The sequence below is a fragment of the Mercenaria mercenaria genome, chromosome 15 (assembly GCF_021730395.1).
Source record: "Mercenaria mercenaria strain notata chromosome 15, MADL_Memer_1, whole genome shotgun sequence".
In the NCBI taxonomy this organism is placed as follows: domain Eukaryota; kingdom Metazoa; phylum Mollusca; class Bivalvia; order Venerida; family Veneridae; genus Mercenaria; species Mercenaria mercenaria.
In genome coordinates, this window is record NC_069375.1 from 25,243,797 (window position 1) to 25,262,466 (window position 18,670).

Consider the following 18,670-nt stretch of genomic DNA (forward strand, 5'->3'; position numbering starts at 1 on the left):
TGAGCTAACAATGACATAAAAAATATCTTGGACCGCCAAGAAGAAAGGCCCAAGTAGAGAATATCTATAATTTGAGTGTTTCTGTGTTATAATTTCATAATAAAAGAGGCATACCTCTTGTCTCAGGGCTCCATTAGGACATTCTCTCAGAAAGTCTCTGTACCTGAAAACAAAACACATATGAGCCACGCCATGAGAAAACCAACATAGTGAATTCCACGCAGTCTGGTCAGGATCCATGCTGTTCGCTAACAGTTTCTCTAATTGCAATAGGCTCTGAAAGTGAACAGCATGGATCCTGACCAGACTGCCCAGATGCGCAGGCTGGTCTGGATCCATGCTGGTCGCAAATGCACTATGTTGGTTTTCAGTGTATTCAGATAGTCAACAAAAATCTTAGGCGTAAAAAAAAATGTTTGTTTCCGGTATCCTGACCTACTCTAAATTTTTGGCGTGATCCTAAATGTTTTTATGGCCTTGGAGAATTTTTTTTCAACTTTTAAACAAAAAGTAGCAAAACTGCACTTTTTATGCTTTAAACATGGTCAGAGATGTTAGAATTCAATTTACTGATGCTGTAAAGGCATAATCCCCTTATCTGTATTCATTTTTTGACACAAAAATAATTTCTGAAAAGTCCCACTTAAAAAAAAAAAAAAAAAAAAAATTACCAACCTATATCTACCTACTTATTTTTTTTTTGAGCATGTTACCAAACATTTTTTATGCCTTATAGGGAACGTCATGCATACTTTATAAAATATGTACAAACATTAATAACAACAAGAGCTATCATTAAAGGTAATTAATTCATCCAGATGCCACTTTGATATTGGGAAAAGTAAAATGTTGTGATCATGACCTTTTAGTGTGACCTTGACCTTTGGTATAGTGATCGGGGTTGTACACTCCATTTGTCCTGTTGATGAAGTAAACAACTGATGCTAATTTTATGAAAATCCTTTCAGAGATTACAAATGAAGCAGACAAAAATTTAGGCTATTTGATCTTTGACCTCTAATGACCTTGACTTTGTACCTAATGACCTGGGTTATGGACTCTGCATGTCATCTGCATGAGGTTTACAACTGAAATTGCTTTAATGAAATAAATTAAATTCATGTTTGGAAGGTAATGGAGAGGACACAAGTTTAAGATTCATGTATTTGATCTTTGAAGTGTGACCTGGACCTTGGACCTAAGTGCGACTCAGGCTAAGTATTCTGTACATTGTGTGATGAGGTAATAGCTGATGCTAGTTTAATGAAAAACTTACCATTAGTTTAGACATATAGAGCAGATACAAAATTGAGCTTTGACCTTTAACTGCCAAGTGTGACCTTGACCCTTGACCTAGTTAGCTGTGTAGTGCACTATGCATGTTGTCTTGATGCATATAATGACAGATGCTAGTTATGAAACTCTTCCTGGCAATATTGAATATCAGTTAAACACAAGCCTAAATTTTGACAAATTTAATAAAATCATTCATCATTAATAATTAAAGGCTGCACAATTTCTCTTTTACCATTATAGGAATTTCATGCAATTATCAATGGCTGACTTGTTTAAAGTGAAAAGTCTGCTAGTTCCTAAATAATCACTGTGGAATGGTGTAAGATATTACTTAACTGAGATTTGTGCTGGGAATGGTGTAAGATATTACCTAACTGAGATTTGTGCTGGGAACGGTGTAAGATATTACCTAACTGAGATTTGTGCTGGGAATGGTGTAAGATATTACCTAACTGAGATTTGTGCTGGGAATGGTGTAAGATATTACCTAACTGAGATTTGTGCTGGGAATGGTGTAAGATATTACTTAACTGAGATTTGTAAAATACAGAGTTATATTTTGTAACATTCATACAGGCTGATCATTGTCTGTACTGTTCGCTATTCAGTCAGAAAATTTTCACTGAACACGTACCCCTTTGAATAATAAGTGGTACTGCCCAAACTGAATGATGGACCAGTCCATTTTAGAAATTTAGCAGGGCAAAGGTTAAACACAACAATGATTAATTCTAGGATGTAACTACCATTTTGACTGTAAAGATGATGCTCAAATATTCATGATATTTATCAATTAAACCCAAATTAAGTATTGTTGACAGCTTTCCTTTATCAACATAATACTTGAAATCAATTTGAAGTCAAAGGCAAGACCAAAGATGGATCAAAACAAGCTACCATGATTTATAAATGACTGTACATGTATTTAACAGGTCTTTTTCAGCTTAATTTAAAGTCATAATCCCAACAAATAGAACCATGACCACACAGCAGATCTTTGAAAAAAAACCTATCAATAATGCCATAAAATAGCAATAGTTTCAGATTAGAACGCAAGAAGTCTTTGTTCATAGCATACGTACCCTGCGGACGGACTTATAGCCGTCATGTAAATGTAAATAATTTCAAATATGAGAAATAACAGTCAAATCACGGCAGGTAGTAAACACGATGGCTATATGTCCAGCCCCAGGGTACAGTTCGACGGCGTGTTTTGAGCCGTGACGGAATGATACGCTTTTCCAATTGGGTTATATCGATATTTGGTCCATACCTGGCTGAAAAATCTCTATAGAGTAAGTTGATGTGTATGTTTTGTTTACCATGAACTTGATTATATTGTTGGCGCAATTGGTAGAGTGTAATGATTACAAACCGTGAGGTGCGAGTTCAAGCCCAGATTACGGCCGTATTTTTTCTCTAGTATACATTATTTCTATTTCATTTTAGTCAAGAATCTTTGAAGACACTTTTTAAAAAACCATATTATATATTTTAATAATAATGTTTGACTTATTTTTTTCATTGTTTCTATATATTCAATATATTTTGCTACTTTTATTTCAATTTAATTCAATGTCACATAATTTCAACTTCTCTTGCTGTGTCAGTTGACGACCCTTCAGCTGTGTCAGTCTCTGAGTATTTTGACTGGCTAACACATCATTAACTAATCCATTCAATAAACTGCACAATTTTCTTACGCAATGTTTATTGAAACAAAAGAATAAAACAAAATAAAAAATATGAACTCACCAAGGCTTGAACCCTCAAAAAGCAAGTTTGTTAAGCCAACACCATATCCATTGGGCCATGCATTCGTTTGCATTCATCGATAACTTAACCCTTACAGAAGAAAAAGGCCTGCTGCGTACTCTTGCTGTGTACATACAGCGTATATGATGTGTACATGATGTGTACTGAAATCAATAGTACGCAGGATATACACCGCACATACACCGATAGTACGTTTGTAGTACACTTTTGACATGCAAATGAGCTCTGCCGCGTACTACTTGCTGCGTACATGCTGTGGACTACATAGTACACAGGATGTACGCTGGAGGAATTTAGTATGCGGGAAATAGTACGCAGCATGTACGCGGCACATACACTTTTCACATGCAAATGAGCCTGCGGTGTACTACCCCTGCGGCGTACATGCTGTGTACTCCTGCGGCGTACATGCTGTGTACTCCTGCGGCGTACATGCTGTGTACTCCTGCGGCGTACATGCTGTGTACTCCTGGCCCGAGTCCTGCGGCGTACATGCTGTGTACTCCTGCTGCATACATGCTGTGTACTCTTGTGGCGAAACTGCTGTGATAATGTAAATTCCTTACCCCACCAACTTTCGTATGCAAATGCTGATCATTTGGACAGAAAAAAACAGAAAAAAGATAAGTGACATGCATCAATAAGTACTTACCCTTACCAAAATAATGTAGATTGATGTTATCAAATAAATTAGTATGCTTTTCTCCATCCACTTTTCAATGAAATAAACCAATTTTTGTAGCATGTAATTTGGTAAACATTTGAAGAAAATGGCGTAACTGCATCAAGGGGAAACAACTTTAATGCAACTAAATATAAGTATTATGATTTATTATAGACGATGTGTGCGTAGAATGTATTTATTTTGATTAAAATCCATCTGAGAAAATCTAGGACTGGAATTATATAAGCATTTATACACTTTTACGTCCGTAAAAAGTAGCGCACCAAAAAATTTTGGATTGATTTTTTCCAATGGGGCGAGCGCAATTAGCCAAAAACGTTCTGAAAATATATGAGCGGCAAATCCGATGAACAACTTTTTAATTTGGTGAGGCCTTAATGAGTTAACATAATGAGCATTAAAGCCTTTATAAAACATGATAGAATGGTGTTTTGCTTAAGAGTATTCAAATAACAGTGAGAGCTATTAATTCTTCTGATTCGGGCACTGTTGAGGCATTATCTTGGTAATTATTTCATGTATTACAAAATGTAATGCAACGAAGTTCAAATAAGGCTTTTCAATTATCCAAGTTAGAAAGCTCCAGGATTAATTCAAAATGAAAAAGAATATATTTTTACACTGCATGCAAGGTGCAGCTCAGAAATCACTAAGATGTAAGCTTCACAAATGAACATTGCAAATAGTTCGGCAAATTTTCATTGTTCAGAATACCGGTAATCTGAACTATTCTATGCTATTAAGATAAAAGTTACACGGAAATCAAGTTCTTGCTTCCAAAAAAAAAAATGTACAAATCCTTCCTGCATGAAGTGTACTTCAGACTTTTACCTAAAAAAATTCAAAGTATAAACACCAAAAGAAAATGAACAAGTCCCTCCCGCATATATGAAGTTTACTTCAGACTTTAACTTATAAAAAAAAAAAACTAAGTATAAATGCCAAAAGAAATTGTACAAGTCTTTCCCGCGTATATGAAGTGTACTGCACAAATTTCAAAGTATCTGCGGTGTACATGCAGTGTACTATTTTCTTGTACAAGTCCCTCCTGCGTACATGCAGTGTACTCCTTAAATTTTCAGAGTCTGTGCTGCGTACTTGAAGTGTACTAGTGACCTCCTGCGTACATGCTGTGTACTCCTCGAAATAGTACGCGGCATGTACGCGGCATGCGGTGTATGTAAAGTGTACTCCTCTGGCGTACTACTGTGTTCGCGGCATATACACAGCAAATACGCAGCATGTACGCCACAGAGGCTTGCTTCTGTAAGGGAATTATACTGCTTTACTATGTATTACATAATATTATATGTTCCTACCCTTTTTTTGCATGCATAAATTAGTCACAGCTCAAAAAACGTGGTCAACCTATACCTGTGGTTCATAGTTCAATTGTTTTAAACAGGCATTCTAATAACTTTATATAAAAGAAAACAAAACAGGAAAAGAAGAGTAATTGTGGTCTCTATATAATTTAATGTTACATATTCAGGTAGGAGTGGAGATGCCATGTCATTGGATCCTCATCTGTTACCTTATGTGAATGGAGACAGCAATGTATCATGAGACAGCACACACTAAATGGCATCTTCTGAGTAAAACTAATTAGCACACTAGGTTATTGTAAATGGATATAAGGACATTATAAGGCCATTACTGAGAAATTAGAGCTTAAAGGCAAAATACATGGGAATTTTCTTTATTTGTTAGGATTTCGTTTTCTGGATTTACATAACCATCCACAAAAATTAGTCCACCAAGAGAATAAGACCACCAAGAAAATCAGTCCACCACAAAAAATAATTCTATGGTATTTGTCTAAACATTACAATCAAAATCTGACTGAACTCCTAATTTTTCTATGGTAAGGAAAGAATAGTATATGAGCCGTGCCATGAGAAAACCAACATAGTGGCTTTGCGACCAGCATGGATCCAGACCAGCCTGCACATCCGCGCAGTCTGGTCAGGATCCATGCTGTTCGCTAACAGTCTCTCCAATTCCAATAGGCTTTAAAAGCGAACAGCATGGATCCTGACCAGACTGCGCAGATGCGCAGGCTGGTCTGGATCCATGCTGGTCGCAAAGCCACTATGTTGATTTTCCCATGGCGCGTCTCATATTACAATAAGCAATGCTGAATAAGCTTTTGTTGAGCTGTGATAAACCAGTGATAAATGATTAAGAAGGAAAATATAATTAGCAGCTCATGTATAGTGTGTCAGTACAATTAGACTTTACAGCATCAAAGAACAGTGTTAAAATGATCTACATCCTGAAAATACTGGAAAGTTTCACATACAATATTAATTACTGTGGAAATATTTTCAGCCTATGGTTCGTATTTTCTGTGGTACATGTATATGAAATTGACAAAAACTTAAAAACTTGAAAAAAAAAGGACACATAAAAGGGTCAAGAATTATAAATGCCCTAAGATATGCTCACCCAGCCTTGACTTTTTGAGCTTTCTGTTGACCAGATTTGGTTAACATCAGTGAAGCAGTTCATGAGTCTGAGACATGACGAAAAGAAGTCAAAAGGTTGTTCTGTTTTTAGCTCTTGGGCCCCTATCTGCAGCCAAGCCAAACCATTTGGACAAGTTTGAGATATATCATATCAAAAATTCTAGTAACAGACCAAGTTTGGTGAACATACATCAAACCATTCGTGTTGAATTTATTTATAGTCTTATCTTTGTAAAGCTCTGATAACTCCTAAATGCAGTAAAGCAAAGCCATTTAAATAAACATGAGAGAGGTCCAAACCAGAATACTACAGACCAAGTTTTATGTAAATCTGATCAGATATTTCAGAGGGGAAGATATTTAAAGGTTCAGAATGCCTTTATTTGAAATGTGGCTGCCGCAATTTTTCCGCCATGAATACAAAAACTATTAATTTGTTGTTTAATTCTTGGAATTTCCTATAGAAAACAAGATTCTTAAACAATTACCGGTAGTTGCCATGGTTTTATTAATATAGACATTAATATAATCCCTAAAATATATTTTTATAGCCTGAAGTGAGTTGAAGCTGTTCACAATGTAATGTATACATTATATGAGGACAATCTCATATGTCACGCTGTAAACTGAGGACGTATAAAGAATCATCAGGTGTATTCTTTACGTATTATAACTGGACATTATTGATATACAATTCAGTCTTTTGTGTCAAAATATATTAGTTATTGTCTATAAGTATTGACCTGGCACTCATTAATCTTTGTCATATTTTCGAGCGTTTTTGTTATTTTATGTGATAATTTTGTGTCCTGAAAATATCCAGATTTATCAAAATAACCAATTTAGTTAACCAATGGCACAATGATGTGGTAAGCTCTCCGACTTGGAAGCACATTACCATGGGTTCGAATTCAGTTCTAAACATTTTTTTTTTACTATAATTCCGTCTGTTTGTATTTGTATCTATATTACATTATTTTATGAAACATTTCATTTTGTGTCATTAACAACAGTTCTTTGAATTGTTTGTTGAATGAATGAATACTTGTCCATTCCTAAAGTTTTTTGTAGGACAGTTTACTGACATGTACCTAGAACAATGTTGATGGATAGTAGAGTATTTCACTGATAAATCATGATAAGTGTGACAATTTTTCCAACTTGTAATCTTACAGATAAAATTAAAAAAACAACAACAATTTGGTCAGACAGCAGACTCGAACACACAACCCTCAGATAGGTGGCAGAATGCTTTGTCCGCATAGCTATATCTGCACATGATACGTGATGGTATATAATCGGGTTTTCAATAGTTATATCATTGTTTTGGATCAGACACTGAAAATTAATTTACGGAAACATACAGAATATTCATGAGTGAAGGTCAATACTTATGGACAATACACAGTGTGTAGAATATACACTGCCAGTAGTCTTACTCATTTGGCTTATTGGGATAACTTATTTTATGATCTGATATTTTGTAGTTGTCATCCCTCTAACAGCGACAGTCAAAAGTTATCACGCTGTCCCAAAATGTCCTATTATTTGGACTACACTTGCCAGTAACTTTCACATGTGGCTACAGCCAAGACAGGTAAATTAAACATGTGTAAGGAATTTATCTTTCTAATGCTAACATTCATTTTAAAAAATAAGTACCCGGTAATAATAAGTTTTCTGTGTTTAAATGTAACTTTTCTTTTCTTACAGTACACGGCTACTAAACGCTAGCGCCACCACCGAATTGTGGTGATAAGGAAAAGAGCTATCGACATTTCCGTGGTGCAGCTATCGCCCGTTTCTATCTGTAAACACGTGAGTACAATTTATATTTTATCTTATATTTTTATTGATAGAACTTTTTTCGACAATCGGAGAATGTAGTTCCGTGTAACAACACTTTTACTACAGGTTGGCTGTTATTTCATTAAAATAGTATGCAAATTGTGGTGTCAGGAGCTTTTCTCCCGAATCTGACAATGGCATATTTTCATATCGGCAAGTATTCGAACACCATTCCGATGAATAGACACACTATAAGAACATACCTGCGCATGCAAATGGTGTAGAAATGAATAACACGTATTCCCACACATCAATGAATTACGAAAAACACAGTAAAAAATTAAAACACGACTATTTTCGAAAGTGGTGGCGTAATCACTCAAGTGGTGGCGCTATACTGTAGTGGTGGCGCTGTTGTATATGATTAGTGGCTAATATATTCAATTTTAATATATAAAAATGTCTGTCTGCAAGCCACGGAAATTTCTACAATAATCGATGATATCAACCTATCCCACACTATACTAGAATTACGTTACTCAACAAAATACATAAATAAAATAATCTACATATATATGGATTCAGATTGTACATGTAAGCCCTAATTGATTAATCATATTTAATCGATTGGAATTGAAAATGTACTGTATTCACTTTTCAGAAATAACTGTGAAAGTAAGGTCTTTTGTTTACAATGACATGCAAACAACGTATAAAAACAAAGGGAAGTAACTTTCAGAATATTAATATAAAAATAAATTCTACACTGTCTTCAAATTATTGCCTGGACACAAATCTTCGTTTGAAATAAAGGTATTGCTACTATTTTTCTTGACCCGAATAAATATTTACTTTGACTACATGTGTCCCAAGGGTCTGTGAGTATTTTGTTCTCTTTTTTTTTTTTTTGATAGAGAATGTTTCATAAAGGTAAATACACTATGATCGTGTTTTTCTTTCTTTAATAACATAATTATTTGCAGGAAAATGATCGATTAGAAAAATGTTGCGTTTGTTTTGCTCTGGACGCGTCAGCAGTTCGTATTATTGAATGTCGTAACAGCTCCACCACTACTGTATAGCGCCATCACTAGAGTTATAGCGCCACCACTTTTAAAAATCCTGGTATATTTCTTCTAGCCCGAGATTCTATTATTCATGGTGTGTGCGTATATAATTATTTATCATTTCTGCACCATTTGCATGCGCAGGTATGTTCTTACAGTGTGTCTATTCATCGGAATGGTGTTCGAATACTGGCCGATATGAACATGTGCCACTGTCAGATTCCGGAGAAAAGCTCCTGACACCACAATTTGCGTAATATTTTAATGAAATAACAGCCAACCTGTAGTAAAAGTGTTGTTACACGGAACTACATTCTCCGATTTTCGAAAAAAGTTCTATCAATGAAAATATAAGATAAAATATAAATTGTACTCACGTGTTTACAAATAGAAACGGGCGATAGCTGCACCACGGAAATGTCGATAGCTCATTTCCTTATCACCACAATTTGGTGGTGGCGCTAGCGTTTAGTAGCCGTGCAGTAGTCAGTTTAAACAAAGTGTGGGAAATCAACATCATGCTGTAAAAGGAGATTTCATGAAGTTTTTATTCAAGTTCTGGTTAAGGTTCGTTATCTATTCAATGATTTGCAGCATAGAATAATTAAATTTAATTTTAAGGCTTTGAATATATTTTGATATCTGAATTGTATTTCATACTCTATTTATTCAACATCAAGCTGTCACTTACAGAAACAAGGGAAGTAACTCTTATGTGATGTCAACTGACCAGTTGAATGGTTAGAAATTAGTAGGAGGTAAGATGATTTTGTTTTCCATAATTTTTATATTCCCGCAATAGTAAAGCTTGAAAGTTGACATAAGATGCTTCAAAAAGTGACAAAACATGTACTGGATTAAGTCCCTGGTAGACATAAATATTATAGGAAAGGCTCTAATTGAAAGACAGGAGTACCATCTTTCATAGACAACAGACTGTAATCAATAATTTATATTAGAAAATTACAGTCTTTAACAACAAAAAAGTTATATATTGGTCTGAAGGTAAGTTCTCCAGTTGCAGAGATAACCAGAAATAGAAATGATATCAGAATTGCAAACTCAGCAAGATATTTATCTGTTTATTAGCCTGATGTCATTTATCAACAATATATTGATAAAAGAAATCAGTAGCCACACAAATTAATATGTTCTAAAACCAACAGCTTTTCCCCATTAAATCAAAGCCACAGAAATATTGCCAAAAATGGCTGAATATTAAGTTTGTCTAAACTTTTCCAGATAAATCCCCCGTTTGTTTCATTCAAACATTTTTTTGAAAAAGTGCCATTAAAAAAATAAGTATGACTTGGAATAGCATTGAAATCTTTGAGTACCAGTCTGCTGATATGGACAAGTGGTAAAATCTAGAACCAGTCTCCTGAAGTTTCTAATTACATTAGAGCAATATGAAATGTATGAAGAGTGGATGCAGTGGTCCAGTGGTCCCCTGGCGAAATGAAGGTCATATGACCATGGACTACCATGGTAGTTCATGGTCATATGACCATGGTTGACCATGGTCGACCACGTTTTGTTAAATGGCACCACGGTTTTTGATAGTCAATAATCACCATGGTCGACCATGGTTGGGGACCACAGTCAACCATGGTCCATGACCATGGTCGAACGTGGTGATTATTGACTATAAAAAACTGTGAGGTTAAAAATGGACAGAAATAAAATCAAGTGTATATCTGACTACTAAAATTTAATTCCTTTTTCATTTATTGATGTATCGACTTGCAATTTTTTTTACATTTTAAAGAAGTATGCAATATGGAAGGAAGCATCTCTCAGATTGTGGATATCTTGTTCGATGATATTATAATTTATAATGGAACATTGTTGGTGGCTAAATTTTGATAAAAGAAACTGACTGTTCCATAAAATCATATTGAAGAAAATTTCAAGATTCTGAGGGACCGTTTCTTCGGTAGTAGTTACTTATGTAAATATACTGAAAATTTGGGTATATTATGTGAAAAAATTACTTTGTAACGAGAAATCAAAATACACTATTTTGATATATCTTAAAATCAGTATATTTGAAACAATGTTTTGCACTTTACAAATTATAAGGTTTGTTTAAAATATATAAAAATATTTCACCAAGACAGATAAGTAATTAAATGTATAAATATAAATTTGAAAGGGTCGTGAAAATACATGACAATTTCAGTCTATATCTATTTTTGCAAGTCAGTCATTTATTTGTCATAAAATTGCTAAGATGACTACAAATTATAGTCAGACTATGAAAGTTTACCTTTGAATCTGTCTATAAATGCAGGAAAACTATTCTATATCTAGGAAAACTTTTGGAGCCAAAATGCAGTCAGGCATCTTTGGTGCATTGTAAAACTTGATAATTGTGAAAATTACTAACATGACCATGGTAGTCCATGGTCAGCCATGGTTGAAAAAAGTTGACCACGGTAGACCATGGTCAAACTGTTGATTGTCTTTGCTGACCATTGTCGACCATGGCTGACCATGGCCAATCTTATATCACCATGGTTGACCATGGCCGACTGTGGTCCTCAGGCCATGTTTTCACCATGGTATTTGATGGTTGACCACGTTAGTTCATGGTCAACCATCAAAAACCGTGGTGACTATGGTCAACCATGGTCAACATTTCGTCTGGGTATCACTGTTTGACTACGAAACCAGGGGTCGTGAGTTTGTGCCCCCGCTTCTGTAACTAAAAATTACTAACATTGGGATAAGAGTGCTTTACACCTAGCACGCTAATGAGACATTTCTGGAATTGGAGCATCTTCTGTATCTTGCACTATCCTCCTACTAACATTACTAACAGTATTCTGGTGAGCCGCCCATGGTGACTACACACACAGAGAAATGTATGAGCAAAACAGTGGCCAGTGATTGGTTAATCAGATTTTATGACAGATATATTGGTACTGGTTTTGTATAATCATGCCACAAATAAAAACGGTAGTATCATAACATTAATGATTAACACACACATTTACTAAATAATGACCAATATAATAACTGATAGTAAGTACTTAAGATACGATTACAAAGGAGACATTCATCTCCTGCCATAATGGCTGGTAAAATAAATTGATCTTCATCTTCATCTAACACAAGATTTAAGTCTCTAAAACTGTAGAAAATTGCATCTAATCATCAAGTACAGAACACAAACAGGAAGGTAGTCTCCAAAGATTAGACGTAAATTCACGAAAACTTCAGTTTATTCTAAAATCACTTTCTGCCGACATTGCTTAATAAATAATTCAGTAAGAGAAGTTGGCATTTTATCCTCGGAGGGAAACTTAAGACAAAAACTCTTTGCTCAGTGCTATCTCCTGTATTTAAATTGTCTACATACTTGAATGTACCCTAAATAAAGAGAACTTTAAAAGATCTAAATTAAAAGCTGATGTCCTAAAGCCTTGTCTACATTAGTTTAACGTTCTTGAATGTCTACATAAGACGCCTTGTTCATGGATTTTGATAGTGCAGACAAAATTGGATGGCTTTTTGACATTCTCTTGTATAGTGGATAGACCCCCCACCCTTTCTTATTTTTTTTCCAATCATGTAGAGTCTAGAATCAATGCATTGATAAAAAGAGTTTGATAGAAAACATGAAAGTTGAGTATGTAGACATAATGTCTGATTCTTCACATAGTTCTGTGTATTATGTGTACCTGGATTGGGTTGGAAATGTCTAAATTCACAATTAAGGTAGTAGACCCATAATGATAGACCACAATTTCCACTTGTTTGCATATTCTCCGCATGCAATTTCGGCAATCTTCAGTTGATACAAAGGTTTCTGTTATGACAGACGGATGCCAAAATTGCAAACAGAGGATACGTTATCGCACGAAAATTCTTGATTGTCATTTCAGGTCCTTTACCATAAAAATTGATACTCTTATTAATTTGTATGAATGCTCTTTTATATCAGAGAAAAGTAAAGAATTCTCACCAAAAAGCATTCCTAATTTCTGAAGTCATATATTTCTTTTTATGGCTTATTGTGTAACTGTTTCATAAAATTCATTTTTTAAAACATTAATACAGTCGGCATAAATTCTCCCGCATCCAGTGTACGCACGCATTGAATGTACACTATTAAACCTATGTTAGACCTAACCCTAACCTTTAGTCTGTTTATTTTATACATCCAATAGAGGTGATTTAATGTTGGCAACATTAATACCCACCCCCCACACAGAAACTGTTGTTTTATTTCTGTTCTGTTCAACTTGTGAGTAGATTTCAAAAGGAAATGTCTTGAACATTTGTCACAGTCATTCAAGAACATCCGAAAAAAAATGTAGATAAGGCTTTATTTTATACTATGAAATCTTTATTATTCATCAGGGGCTTATTCAATCCTCAAGTAAATCCATAAAATCAGATCTGAATCAACAAGCAAATTTCCCTTCATTTTATCTTCAAAATTTGAAATCAATGAATTTGTGTCCCTCCTAAAATAGAAGATTTGGGCCAAAACTACAAAACTTTGTGCAATCATGAAATTGTAATTCTAAGTAAAGCTTAAATTTAATGTTTAAAATTTGTCTGTCAGTACTATAAGTAAGGATGCAGAATGTGTGCTAACCTTAGTTACAAAAATGTGGAATTTGTGGTCAGGTGTGCTAAAACCTTAATTAAAATAATGTAAAATTTGTACTCAGGTTAGGTGAAAACCTAGGTTATGAGAATGTAGACTTTGTGGTGAATGTAGAATTTATGGTCATTTCAGCTAAAAACCTAAGTTAAATAGAAAGCAAAATTTGAGCTAAAAGAATGTGAAATTTATGCTCAGGTGAGCTACAACTCTAGGTTACAATAATGTTTACTTTGTTCTAGGGTGAGCTTCAAAAATATAGAATTTGTGCTCAGAGAGCTAAAAACCTATCTTAAAAGAATTTAGACTTTTTTTCATCATTCCACAAGCATATCTCAGATATGCCAAAAATACTTTAGGCAGAAATACTGGCTTTGTGCATTATAAAGATGCTTTGCAAAATAATAATAAATGTACGAAAGTCACTTTAACAAAATACAATTTTAAATTACCAAATTTGAGTGTACTTATTTTTTATACTAAGCAGCATTACCTTTCAACAATACAGTAGAACTTTTGTCAAGCACAACACACTGAACAGCATATACCTTACTAAAATGCTGTTGTGTTTAAATAGATTAACCTCTTTACAACAAATACATCTCTGTTTAACCTCTGTACAACAAGGCAGTCTGAAAGACAGCTAAATCCCCCGCCACAGCTATGGATAGTGAAAGGGTAAAAGCTTTGATTTTAGCTGTGACCTTGACCTTGAACTGACATGGCTGACTCATGAATTCTGCACAACGTCTTGATGAGGTGATCATTAGACCAAAGTTTCATGAAAATCCTTCAAGGGGCTTAGGAGATACAGAGCTGAAACCTTTGACCTTCAGTTGTGACCTTGACCTTGAGTTGACATGGCTGACTCATGAGTTCTTGATGAGGCGATCATATGACCCCAGTTTGATGAAAATCCTTCAAGGGGTTTAGGAGATACAGAGCTGAAACCTTTGACCTTCAGTTGTGACCTTGACCATGAACTGACATGGCTGACTCATGAATTCTGCACCACGTCTTGATGAGGTGATCATTTGACCAAAGTTTCATGAAAATCCTTCAAGAGGTTTAGGAGATACAGAGCTGAAACCTTTGACCTTCAGTTGTGACCTTGACCTTGAGTTGACATGGCTGACTCATGAGTTCTTGATGAGGTAATCATTTGACGCAAGTTTGATGAAAATCCTTCAAGGGGTTAAGGAGATACAGAGTGGACACCAAATGGAAGGCTCAAACCTTCGACCCTTAGTTGTGACCTTGATCTTGAGCTGGCATAGTTGACTCATAATTTCTGCACATCGTTCTGATGAGGTAATCATTTGACCCAAGTTTTATAAAATTCCTTCAAGGGGTTTAGGAGATATAGAGCGGACACAAAATGGAAGGCTCAAACCTTTGACCTTCAGTTGTGACCTTGACCTTGAGCCAACAAGGCTGACTTATAAGTTCTGCACATCGCCTTGATGAGGTGATCATTTGACCCAAGTTTGATGAAAATCCTTCAAGGGGTTTAGGAGATATAGAGCGGACACAAAATGGAAGGTTCAAACCTTTGACCCTAAGTTGTGACCTTGACCTTGAGCCGGCATGACTGACTCATGGGTTCTGCACATCATCTTGATGAGGTGATCATTTGACCTAAGTTTTATAAAATTCCTTCAAGGGATTTAAGAGAAATAGAGCGGACACAAAATGGAAGGCTCAAACATTTGACCTTGAGTTGTGACCTTGACCTTGAGCCGGCATGGCTGACTCATGGGTTCTGCACATCGTCTAGATGAGGTGATCATTTGACCCAAGTTTTATAAAAATTCCTTCAAGGGGTTTAGGAGACATAGAGCAGACACAAAATGGCAGGCTCAAACCTTTGACCTTGAGTTGTGACCTTGACCTTGAATCAACAAGGCTGACTCATGGGTTCTGCACATCGTCTTGATGAGGTGATCATTTGACCCAAGTTTCATGAAAATCCTTCAAGGGGTTTAGGAGATATGGACCGGACATGATTTTGTTACGGACGGAAGGACGGAAGGACGGAAAGACGGACGGAAGGACGGACGGACGGAAGGACGGACGGACGGAAGGACGGACGCAGACCATTCCTATAATCCCTCCGCCACGGCGGGGGATTAACAAACACATTTCTATTTTTACCTCTATACACAAAACCCATTTTCAAGAATGTGTTGCTGTCTTAAAATCTCTATAAAACAAATATATTTGAGCCGCGCCATGAGAAAACCAACATAGTGGGTTTGCGACCAGCATGGATCCAGACCAGCCTGCGCATCCGCACAGTCTGGTCAGGCTCCATGCTGTTCGCTTTTAAAGCCTATTGGAATTGGAGAAACTGTTAGCGAACAGCATGGATCCTGACCAGACTGCGCGGATGCGCAGGCTGGTCTGGATCCATGCTGGTCGCAAACCCACTATGTTGGTTTTCTCATGGCACGGCTCATTTATATTTTTATCTCTATATAACAAAGACATTCCTGTTTTAACCTAATATAAAACAAACATGTGCATGAACTTAGCCAGAGCAGCCAGAGTAGCCAGGGTTAGGGTTAGGGTTAGGGTTAGTGTTAGGGTTGGTTTCTGGCTACTCTGGCTGTTCTGGTTGCTCTGGCTAAATTCCCACACCCAAAACAAACACATTTTCAAGACAGTGTTGCTATGCAGAGGTCATACTGGTCTGTTTACTTTGCAGTCGACTGAAAGTGCAATAATGTTACCTAATATTCTAAATATATTCAGCATTATCCCTTGTTCCATATTTTTGCATCTATTTTACATGAAAGTGACTGATGATGTATGCAAGAAGCCAGATTATACAGTAAATCCAGCCTTCGCAGGCATTACTAATACCATGAGGGAAATGAATTCATTTTAGGACTTGTTATATAGGAGAAAGGATGACCAGTGGGATACAGCAAACTCATTATGACTGTGGATGTCTCACTGATTAACAGCTGATCCCCCTTGTTAACTGGTAATTCTGCAAGACTTATTGATGTCTTCATCATTTGTCAAATACTGCAGAAACACTTTCAGAACAATGTCACCTAAACCTGATATTCACAATGTTATGTAAACCTGATATACACAATGTCACCTAAACCTGATATATACAATGTCACATAAACCTGATATACACAATGTTACGTAAACCTAATAGACACAATGTCACCTAAACCTGATATACACAATGTCACCTAAACATGATATACACAATGTTACGTAAACCTGATATACATATGAATTCAAGAGAATATTACATCAGTTTTAACTCGTGACATCTTGAAGGCTGGCTATGTTGTTTTGCAGTGCAATACCATGTGCTACACCAGAATTTGTGTCTTTTTGTCAGCTATGTTGTTTTGCGATGCAATACCATGGTGTGTCTTTGGTGAGCTATGTTGTTCTGCTTTGCAAAACCATGCACTGCACCAGAATGTGTGTCTATGGTGAGCTATGTTGTTCTACTTTTCAATACCACGCACTACACCAGAATGTATGTCTTTGGTAAGCTATGATGTTCTGCTTTGCAAAACCATGCACTGCACCAGAATGTGTGTCTTTGGTGAGCTATGTTGTTCTGCTTTGCAATACCATGCACTGCACCAGAATGTATGTGTTTGGTGAGCTATGTGGTTTTTCATTGCAATACCATGCACTGCACAAGAATGTGTGTCTTTGGTGAGTTAGGTTGTTCTGCATTGCAATACCATGCACTGCACCAGAATGTGTGTCTTTGGTGAGCTATGTTGTTCTGCATTGCAATACCATGCACTGCACCAGAATGTGTGTCTTTGGTGAGCTATGTTGTTCTGCTTTGCAATACCATGCACTGCACCAGAATGTGTGTGTTTTTGGTGAGCTATGTTGTTCTGCTTTGCAATACCATGCAAAATGTGTGTCTTTTGTCAACAATGTTGTTCTGCTTTGCAAAACCATGCACTGCACGAGAATGTGTGTGTTTGGTGAGCTATGTTGTTCTGCATTGCAATACATTGCACTGCACAAGAATGTGTGTGTTTAGTGAGCTATGTAGTTCTGCATTGCAATACCATGCACTGCACAAGAATGTGTGTGTTTGGTGAGCTATGTAGTTCTGCTTTGCAATACCATGTGCTACACCAGAATGTGTGTCTTTGGTGAGCTATGTTGTTCTGCATTGCAATACCATGCACTGCACCAGAATGTGTGTCCTTGGTGAGCTATGTGGTTCTGCATTGCAATACCATGTGCTACACCAGAATGTGCGTCTTTGGTGAGCTATGTTGTTCTGCATTGCAATACCATGCACTGCACCAGAATGTGCATCTTTGGTGAGCTATGTTGTTCTGCATTGCAATACCATGCACTGCACCAGAATGTGCGTCTTTGGTGAGCTATGTAGTTCTGCTTTGCAATACCATGCACTGCACAAGAATGTGCGTCTTTGGTGAGCTATGTTGTTTTGCATTGCAATACCATGAACTGTACAAGAATGTGCGTCTTTGGTGAGCTATGTTGTTCTGCATTGCAATACCATGCACTGCACCAGAATGTGTGTCTTTGGTGAGCTATGTTGTTCTGCATTGCAATACCATGCACTGCACCAGAATGTGTGTCTTTGGTGAGCTATGTTGTGTTCTGCTTTGCAAAACCATGCACTGCACCAGAATATGTGTTTGGTGAGCTATGTTGTTCTGCATTGCAATACATTGCACTGCACCAGAATGTGTGTGTTTGGTGAGCTATGTTGTTCTGCATTGCAATACCATGCACTGCACCAGAATGTGTGTGTTTGGTGAGCTATGTTGTTCTGCTTTGCAAAACCATGCACTGCACCAGAATGTGTGTGTTTGGTGAGCTATGTTGTTCTGCATTGCAATACCATGCACTGCACCAAAATGTGTGTGTTTTATTGAGCTATGTTGTTCTGCATTACAATACCATGCACTGCACCAGAATGTGTGTGTTTGGTGAG

The 18,670-nt window shown here is 36.4% G+C and overlaps 1 protein-coding gene across 1 annotated transcript in view; it reads right to left on the bottom strand.

The window, feature by feature from the left end:
• LOC123549233 (neuronal calcium sensor 1-like) overlaps positions 1-18,670 on the bottom strand; it is an 84,721-nt gene that overhangs the window by 57,512 nt on the left and 8,539 nt on the right. The window contains exon 3 of the mRNA XM_045337153.2: positions 115-163. Within this exon, the coding sequence (XP_045193088.1) occupies positions 115-163 (49 nt within the window). The remainder of the gene's footprint in view (positions 1-114; positions 164-18,670) is intronic.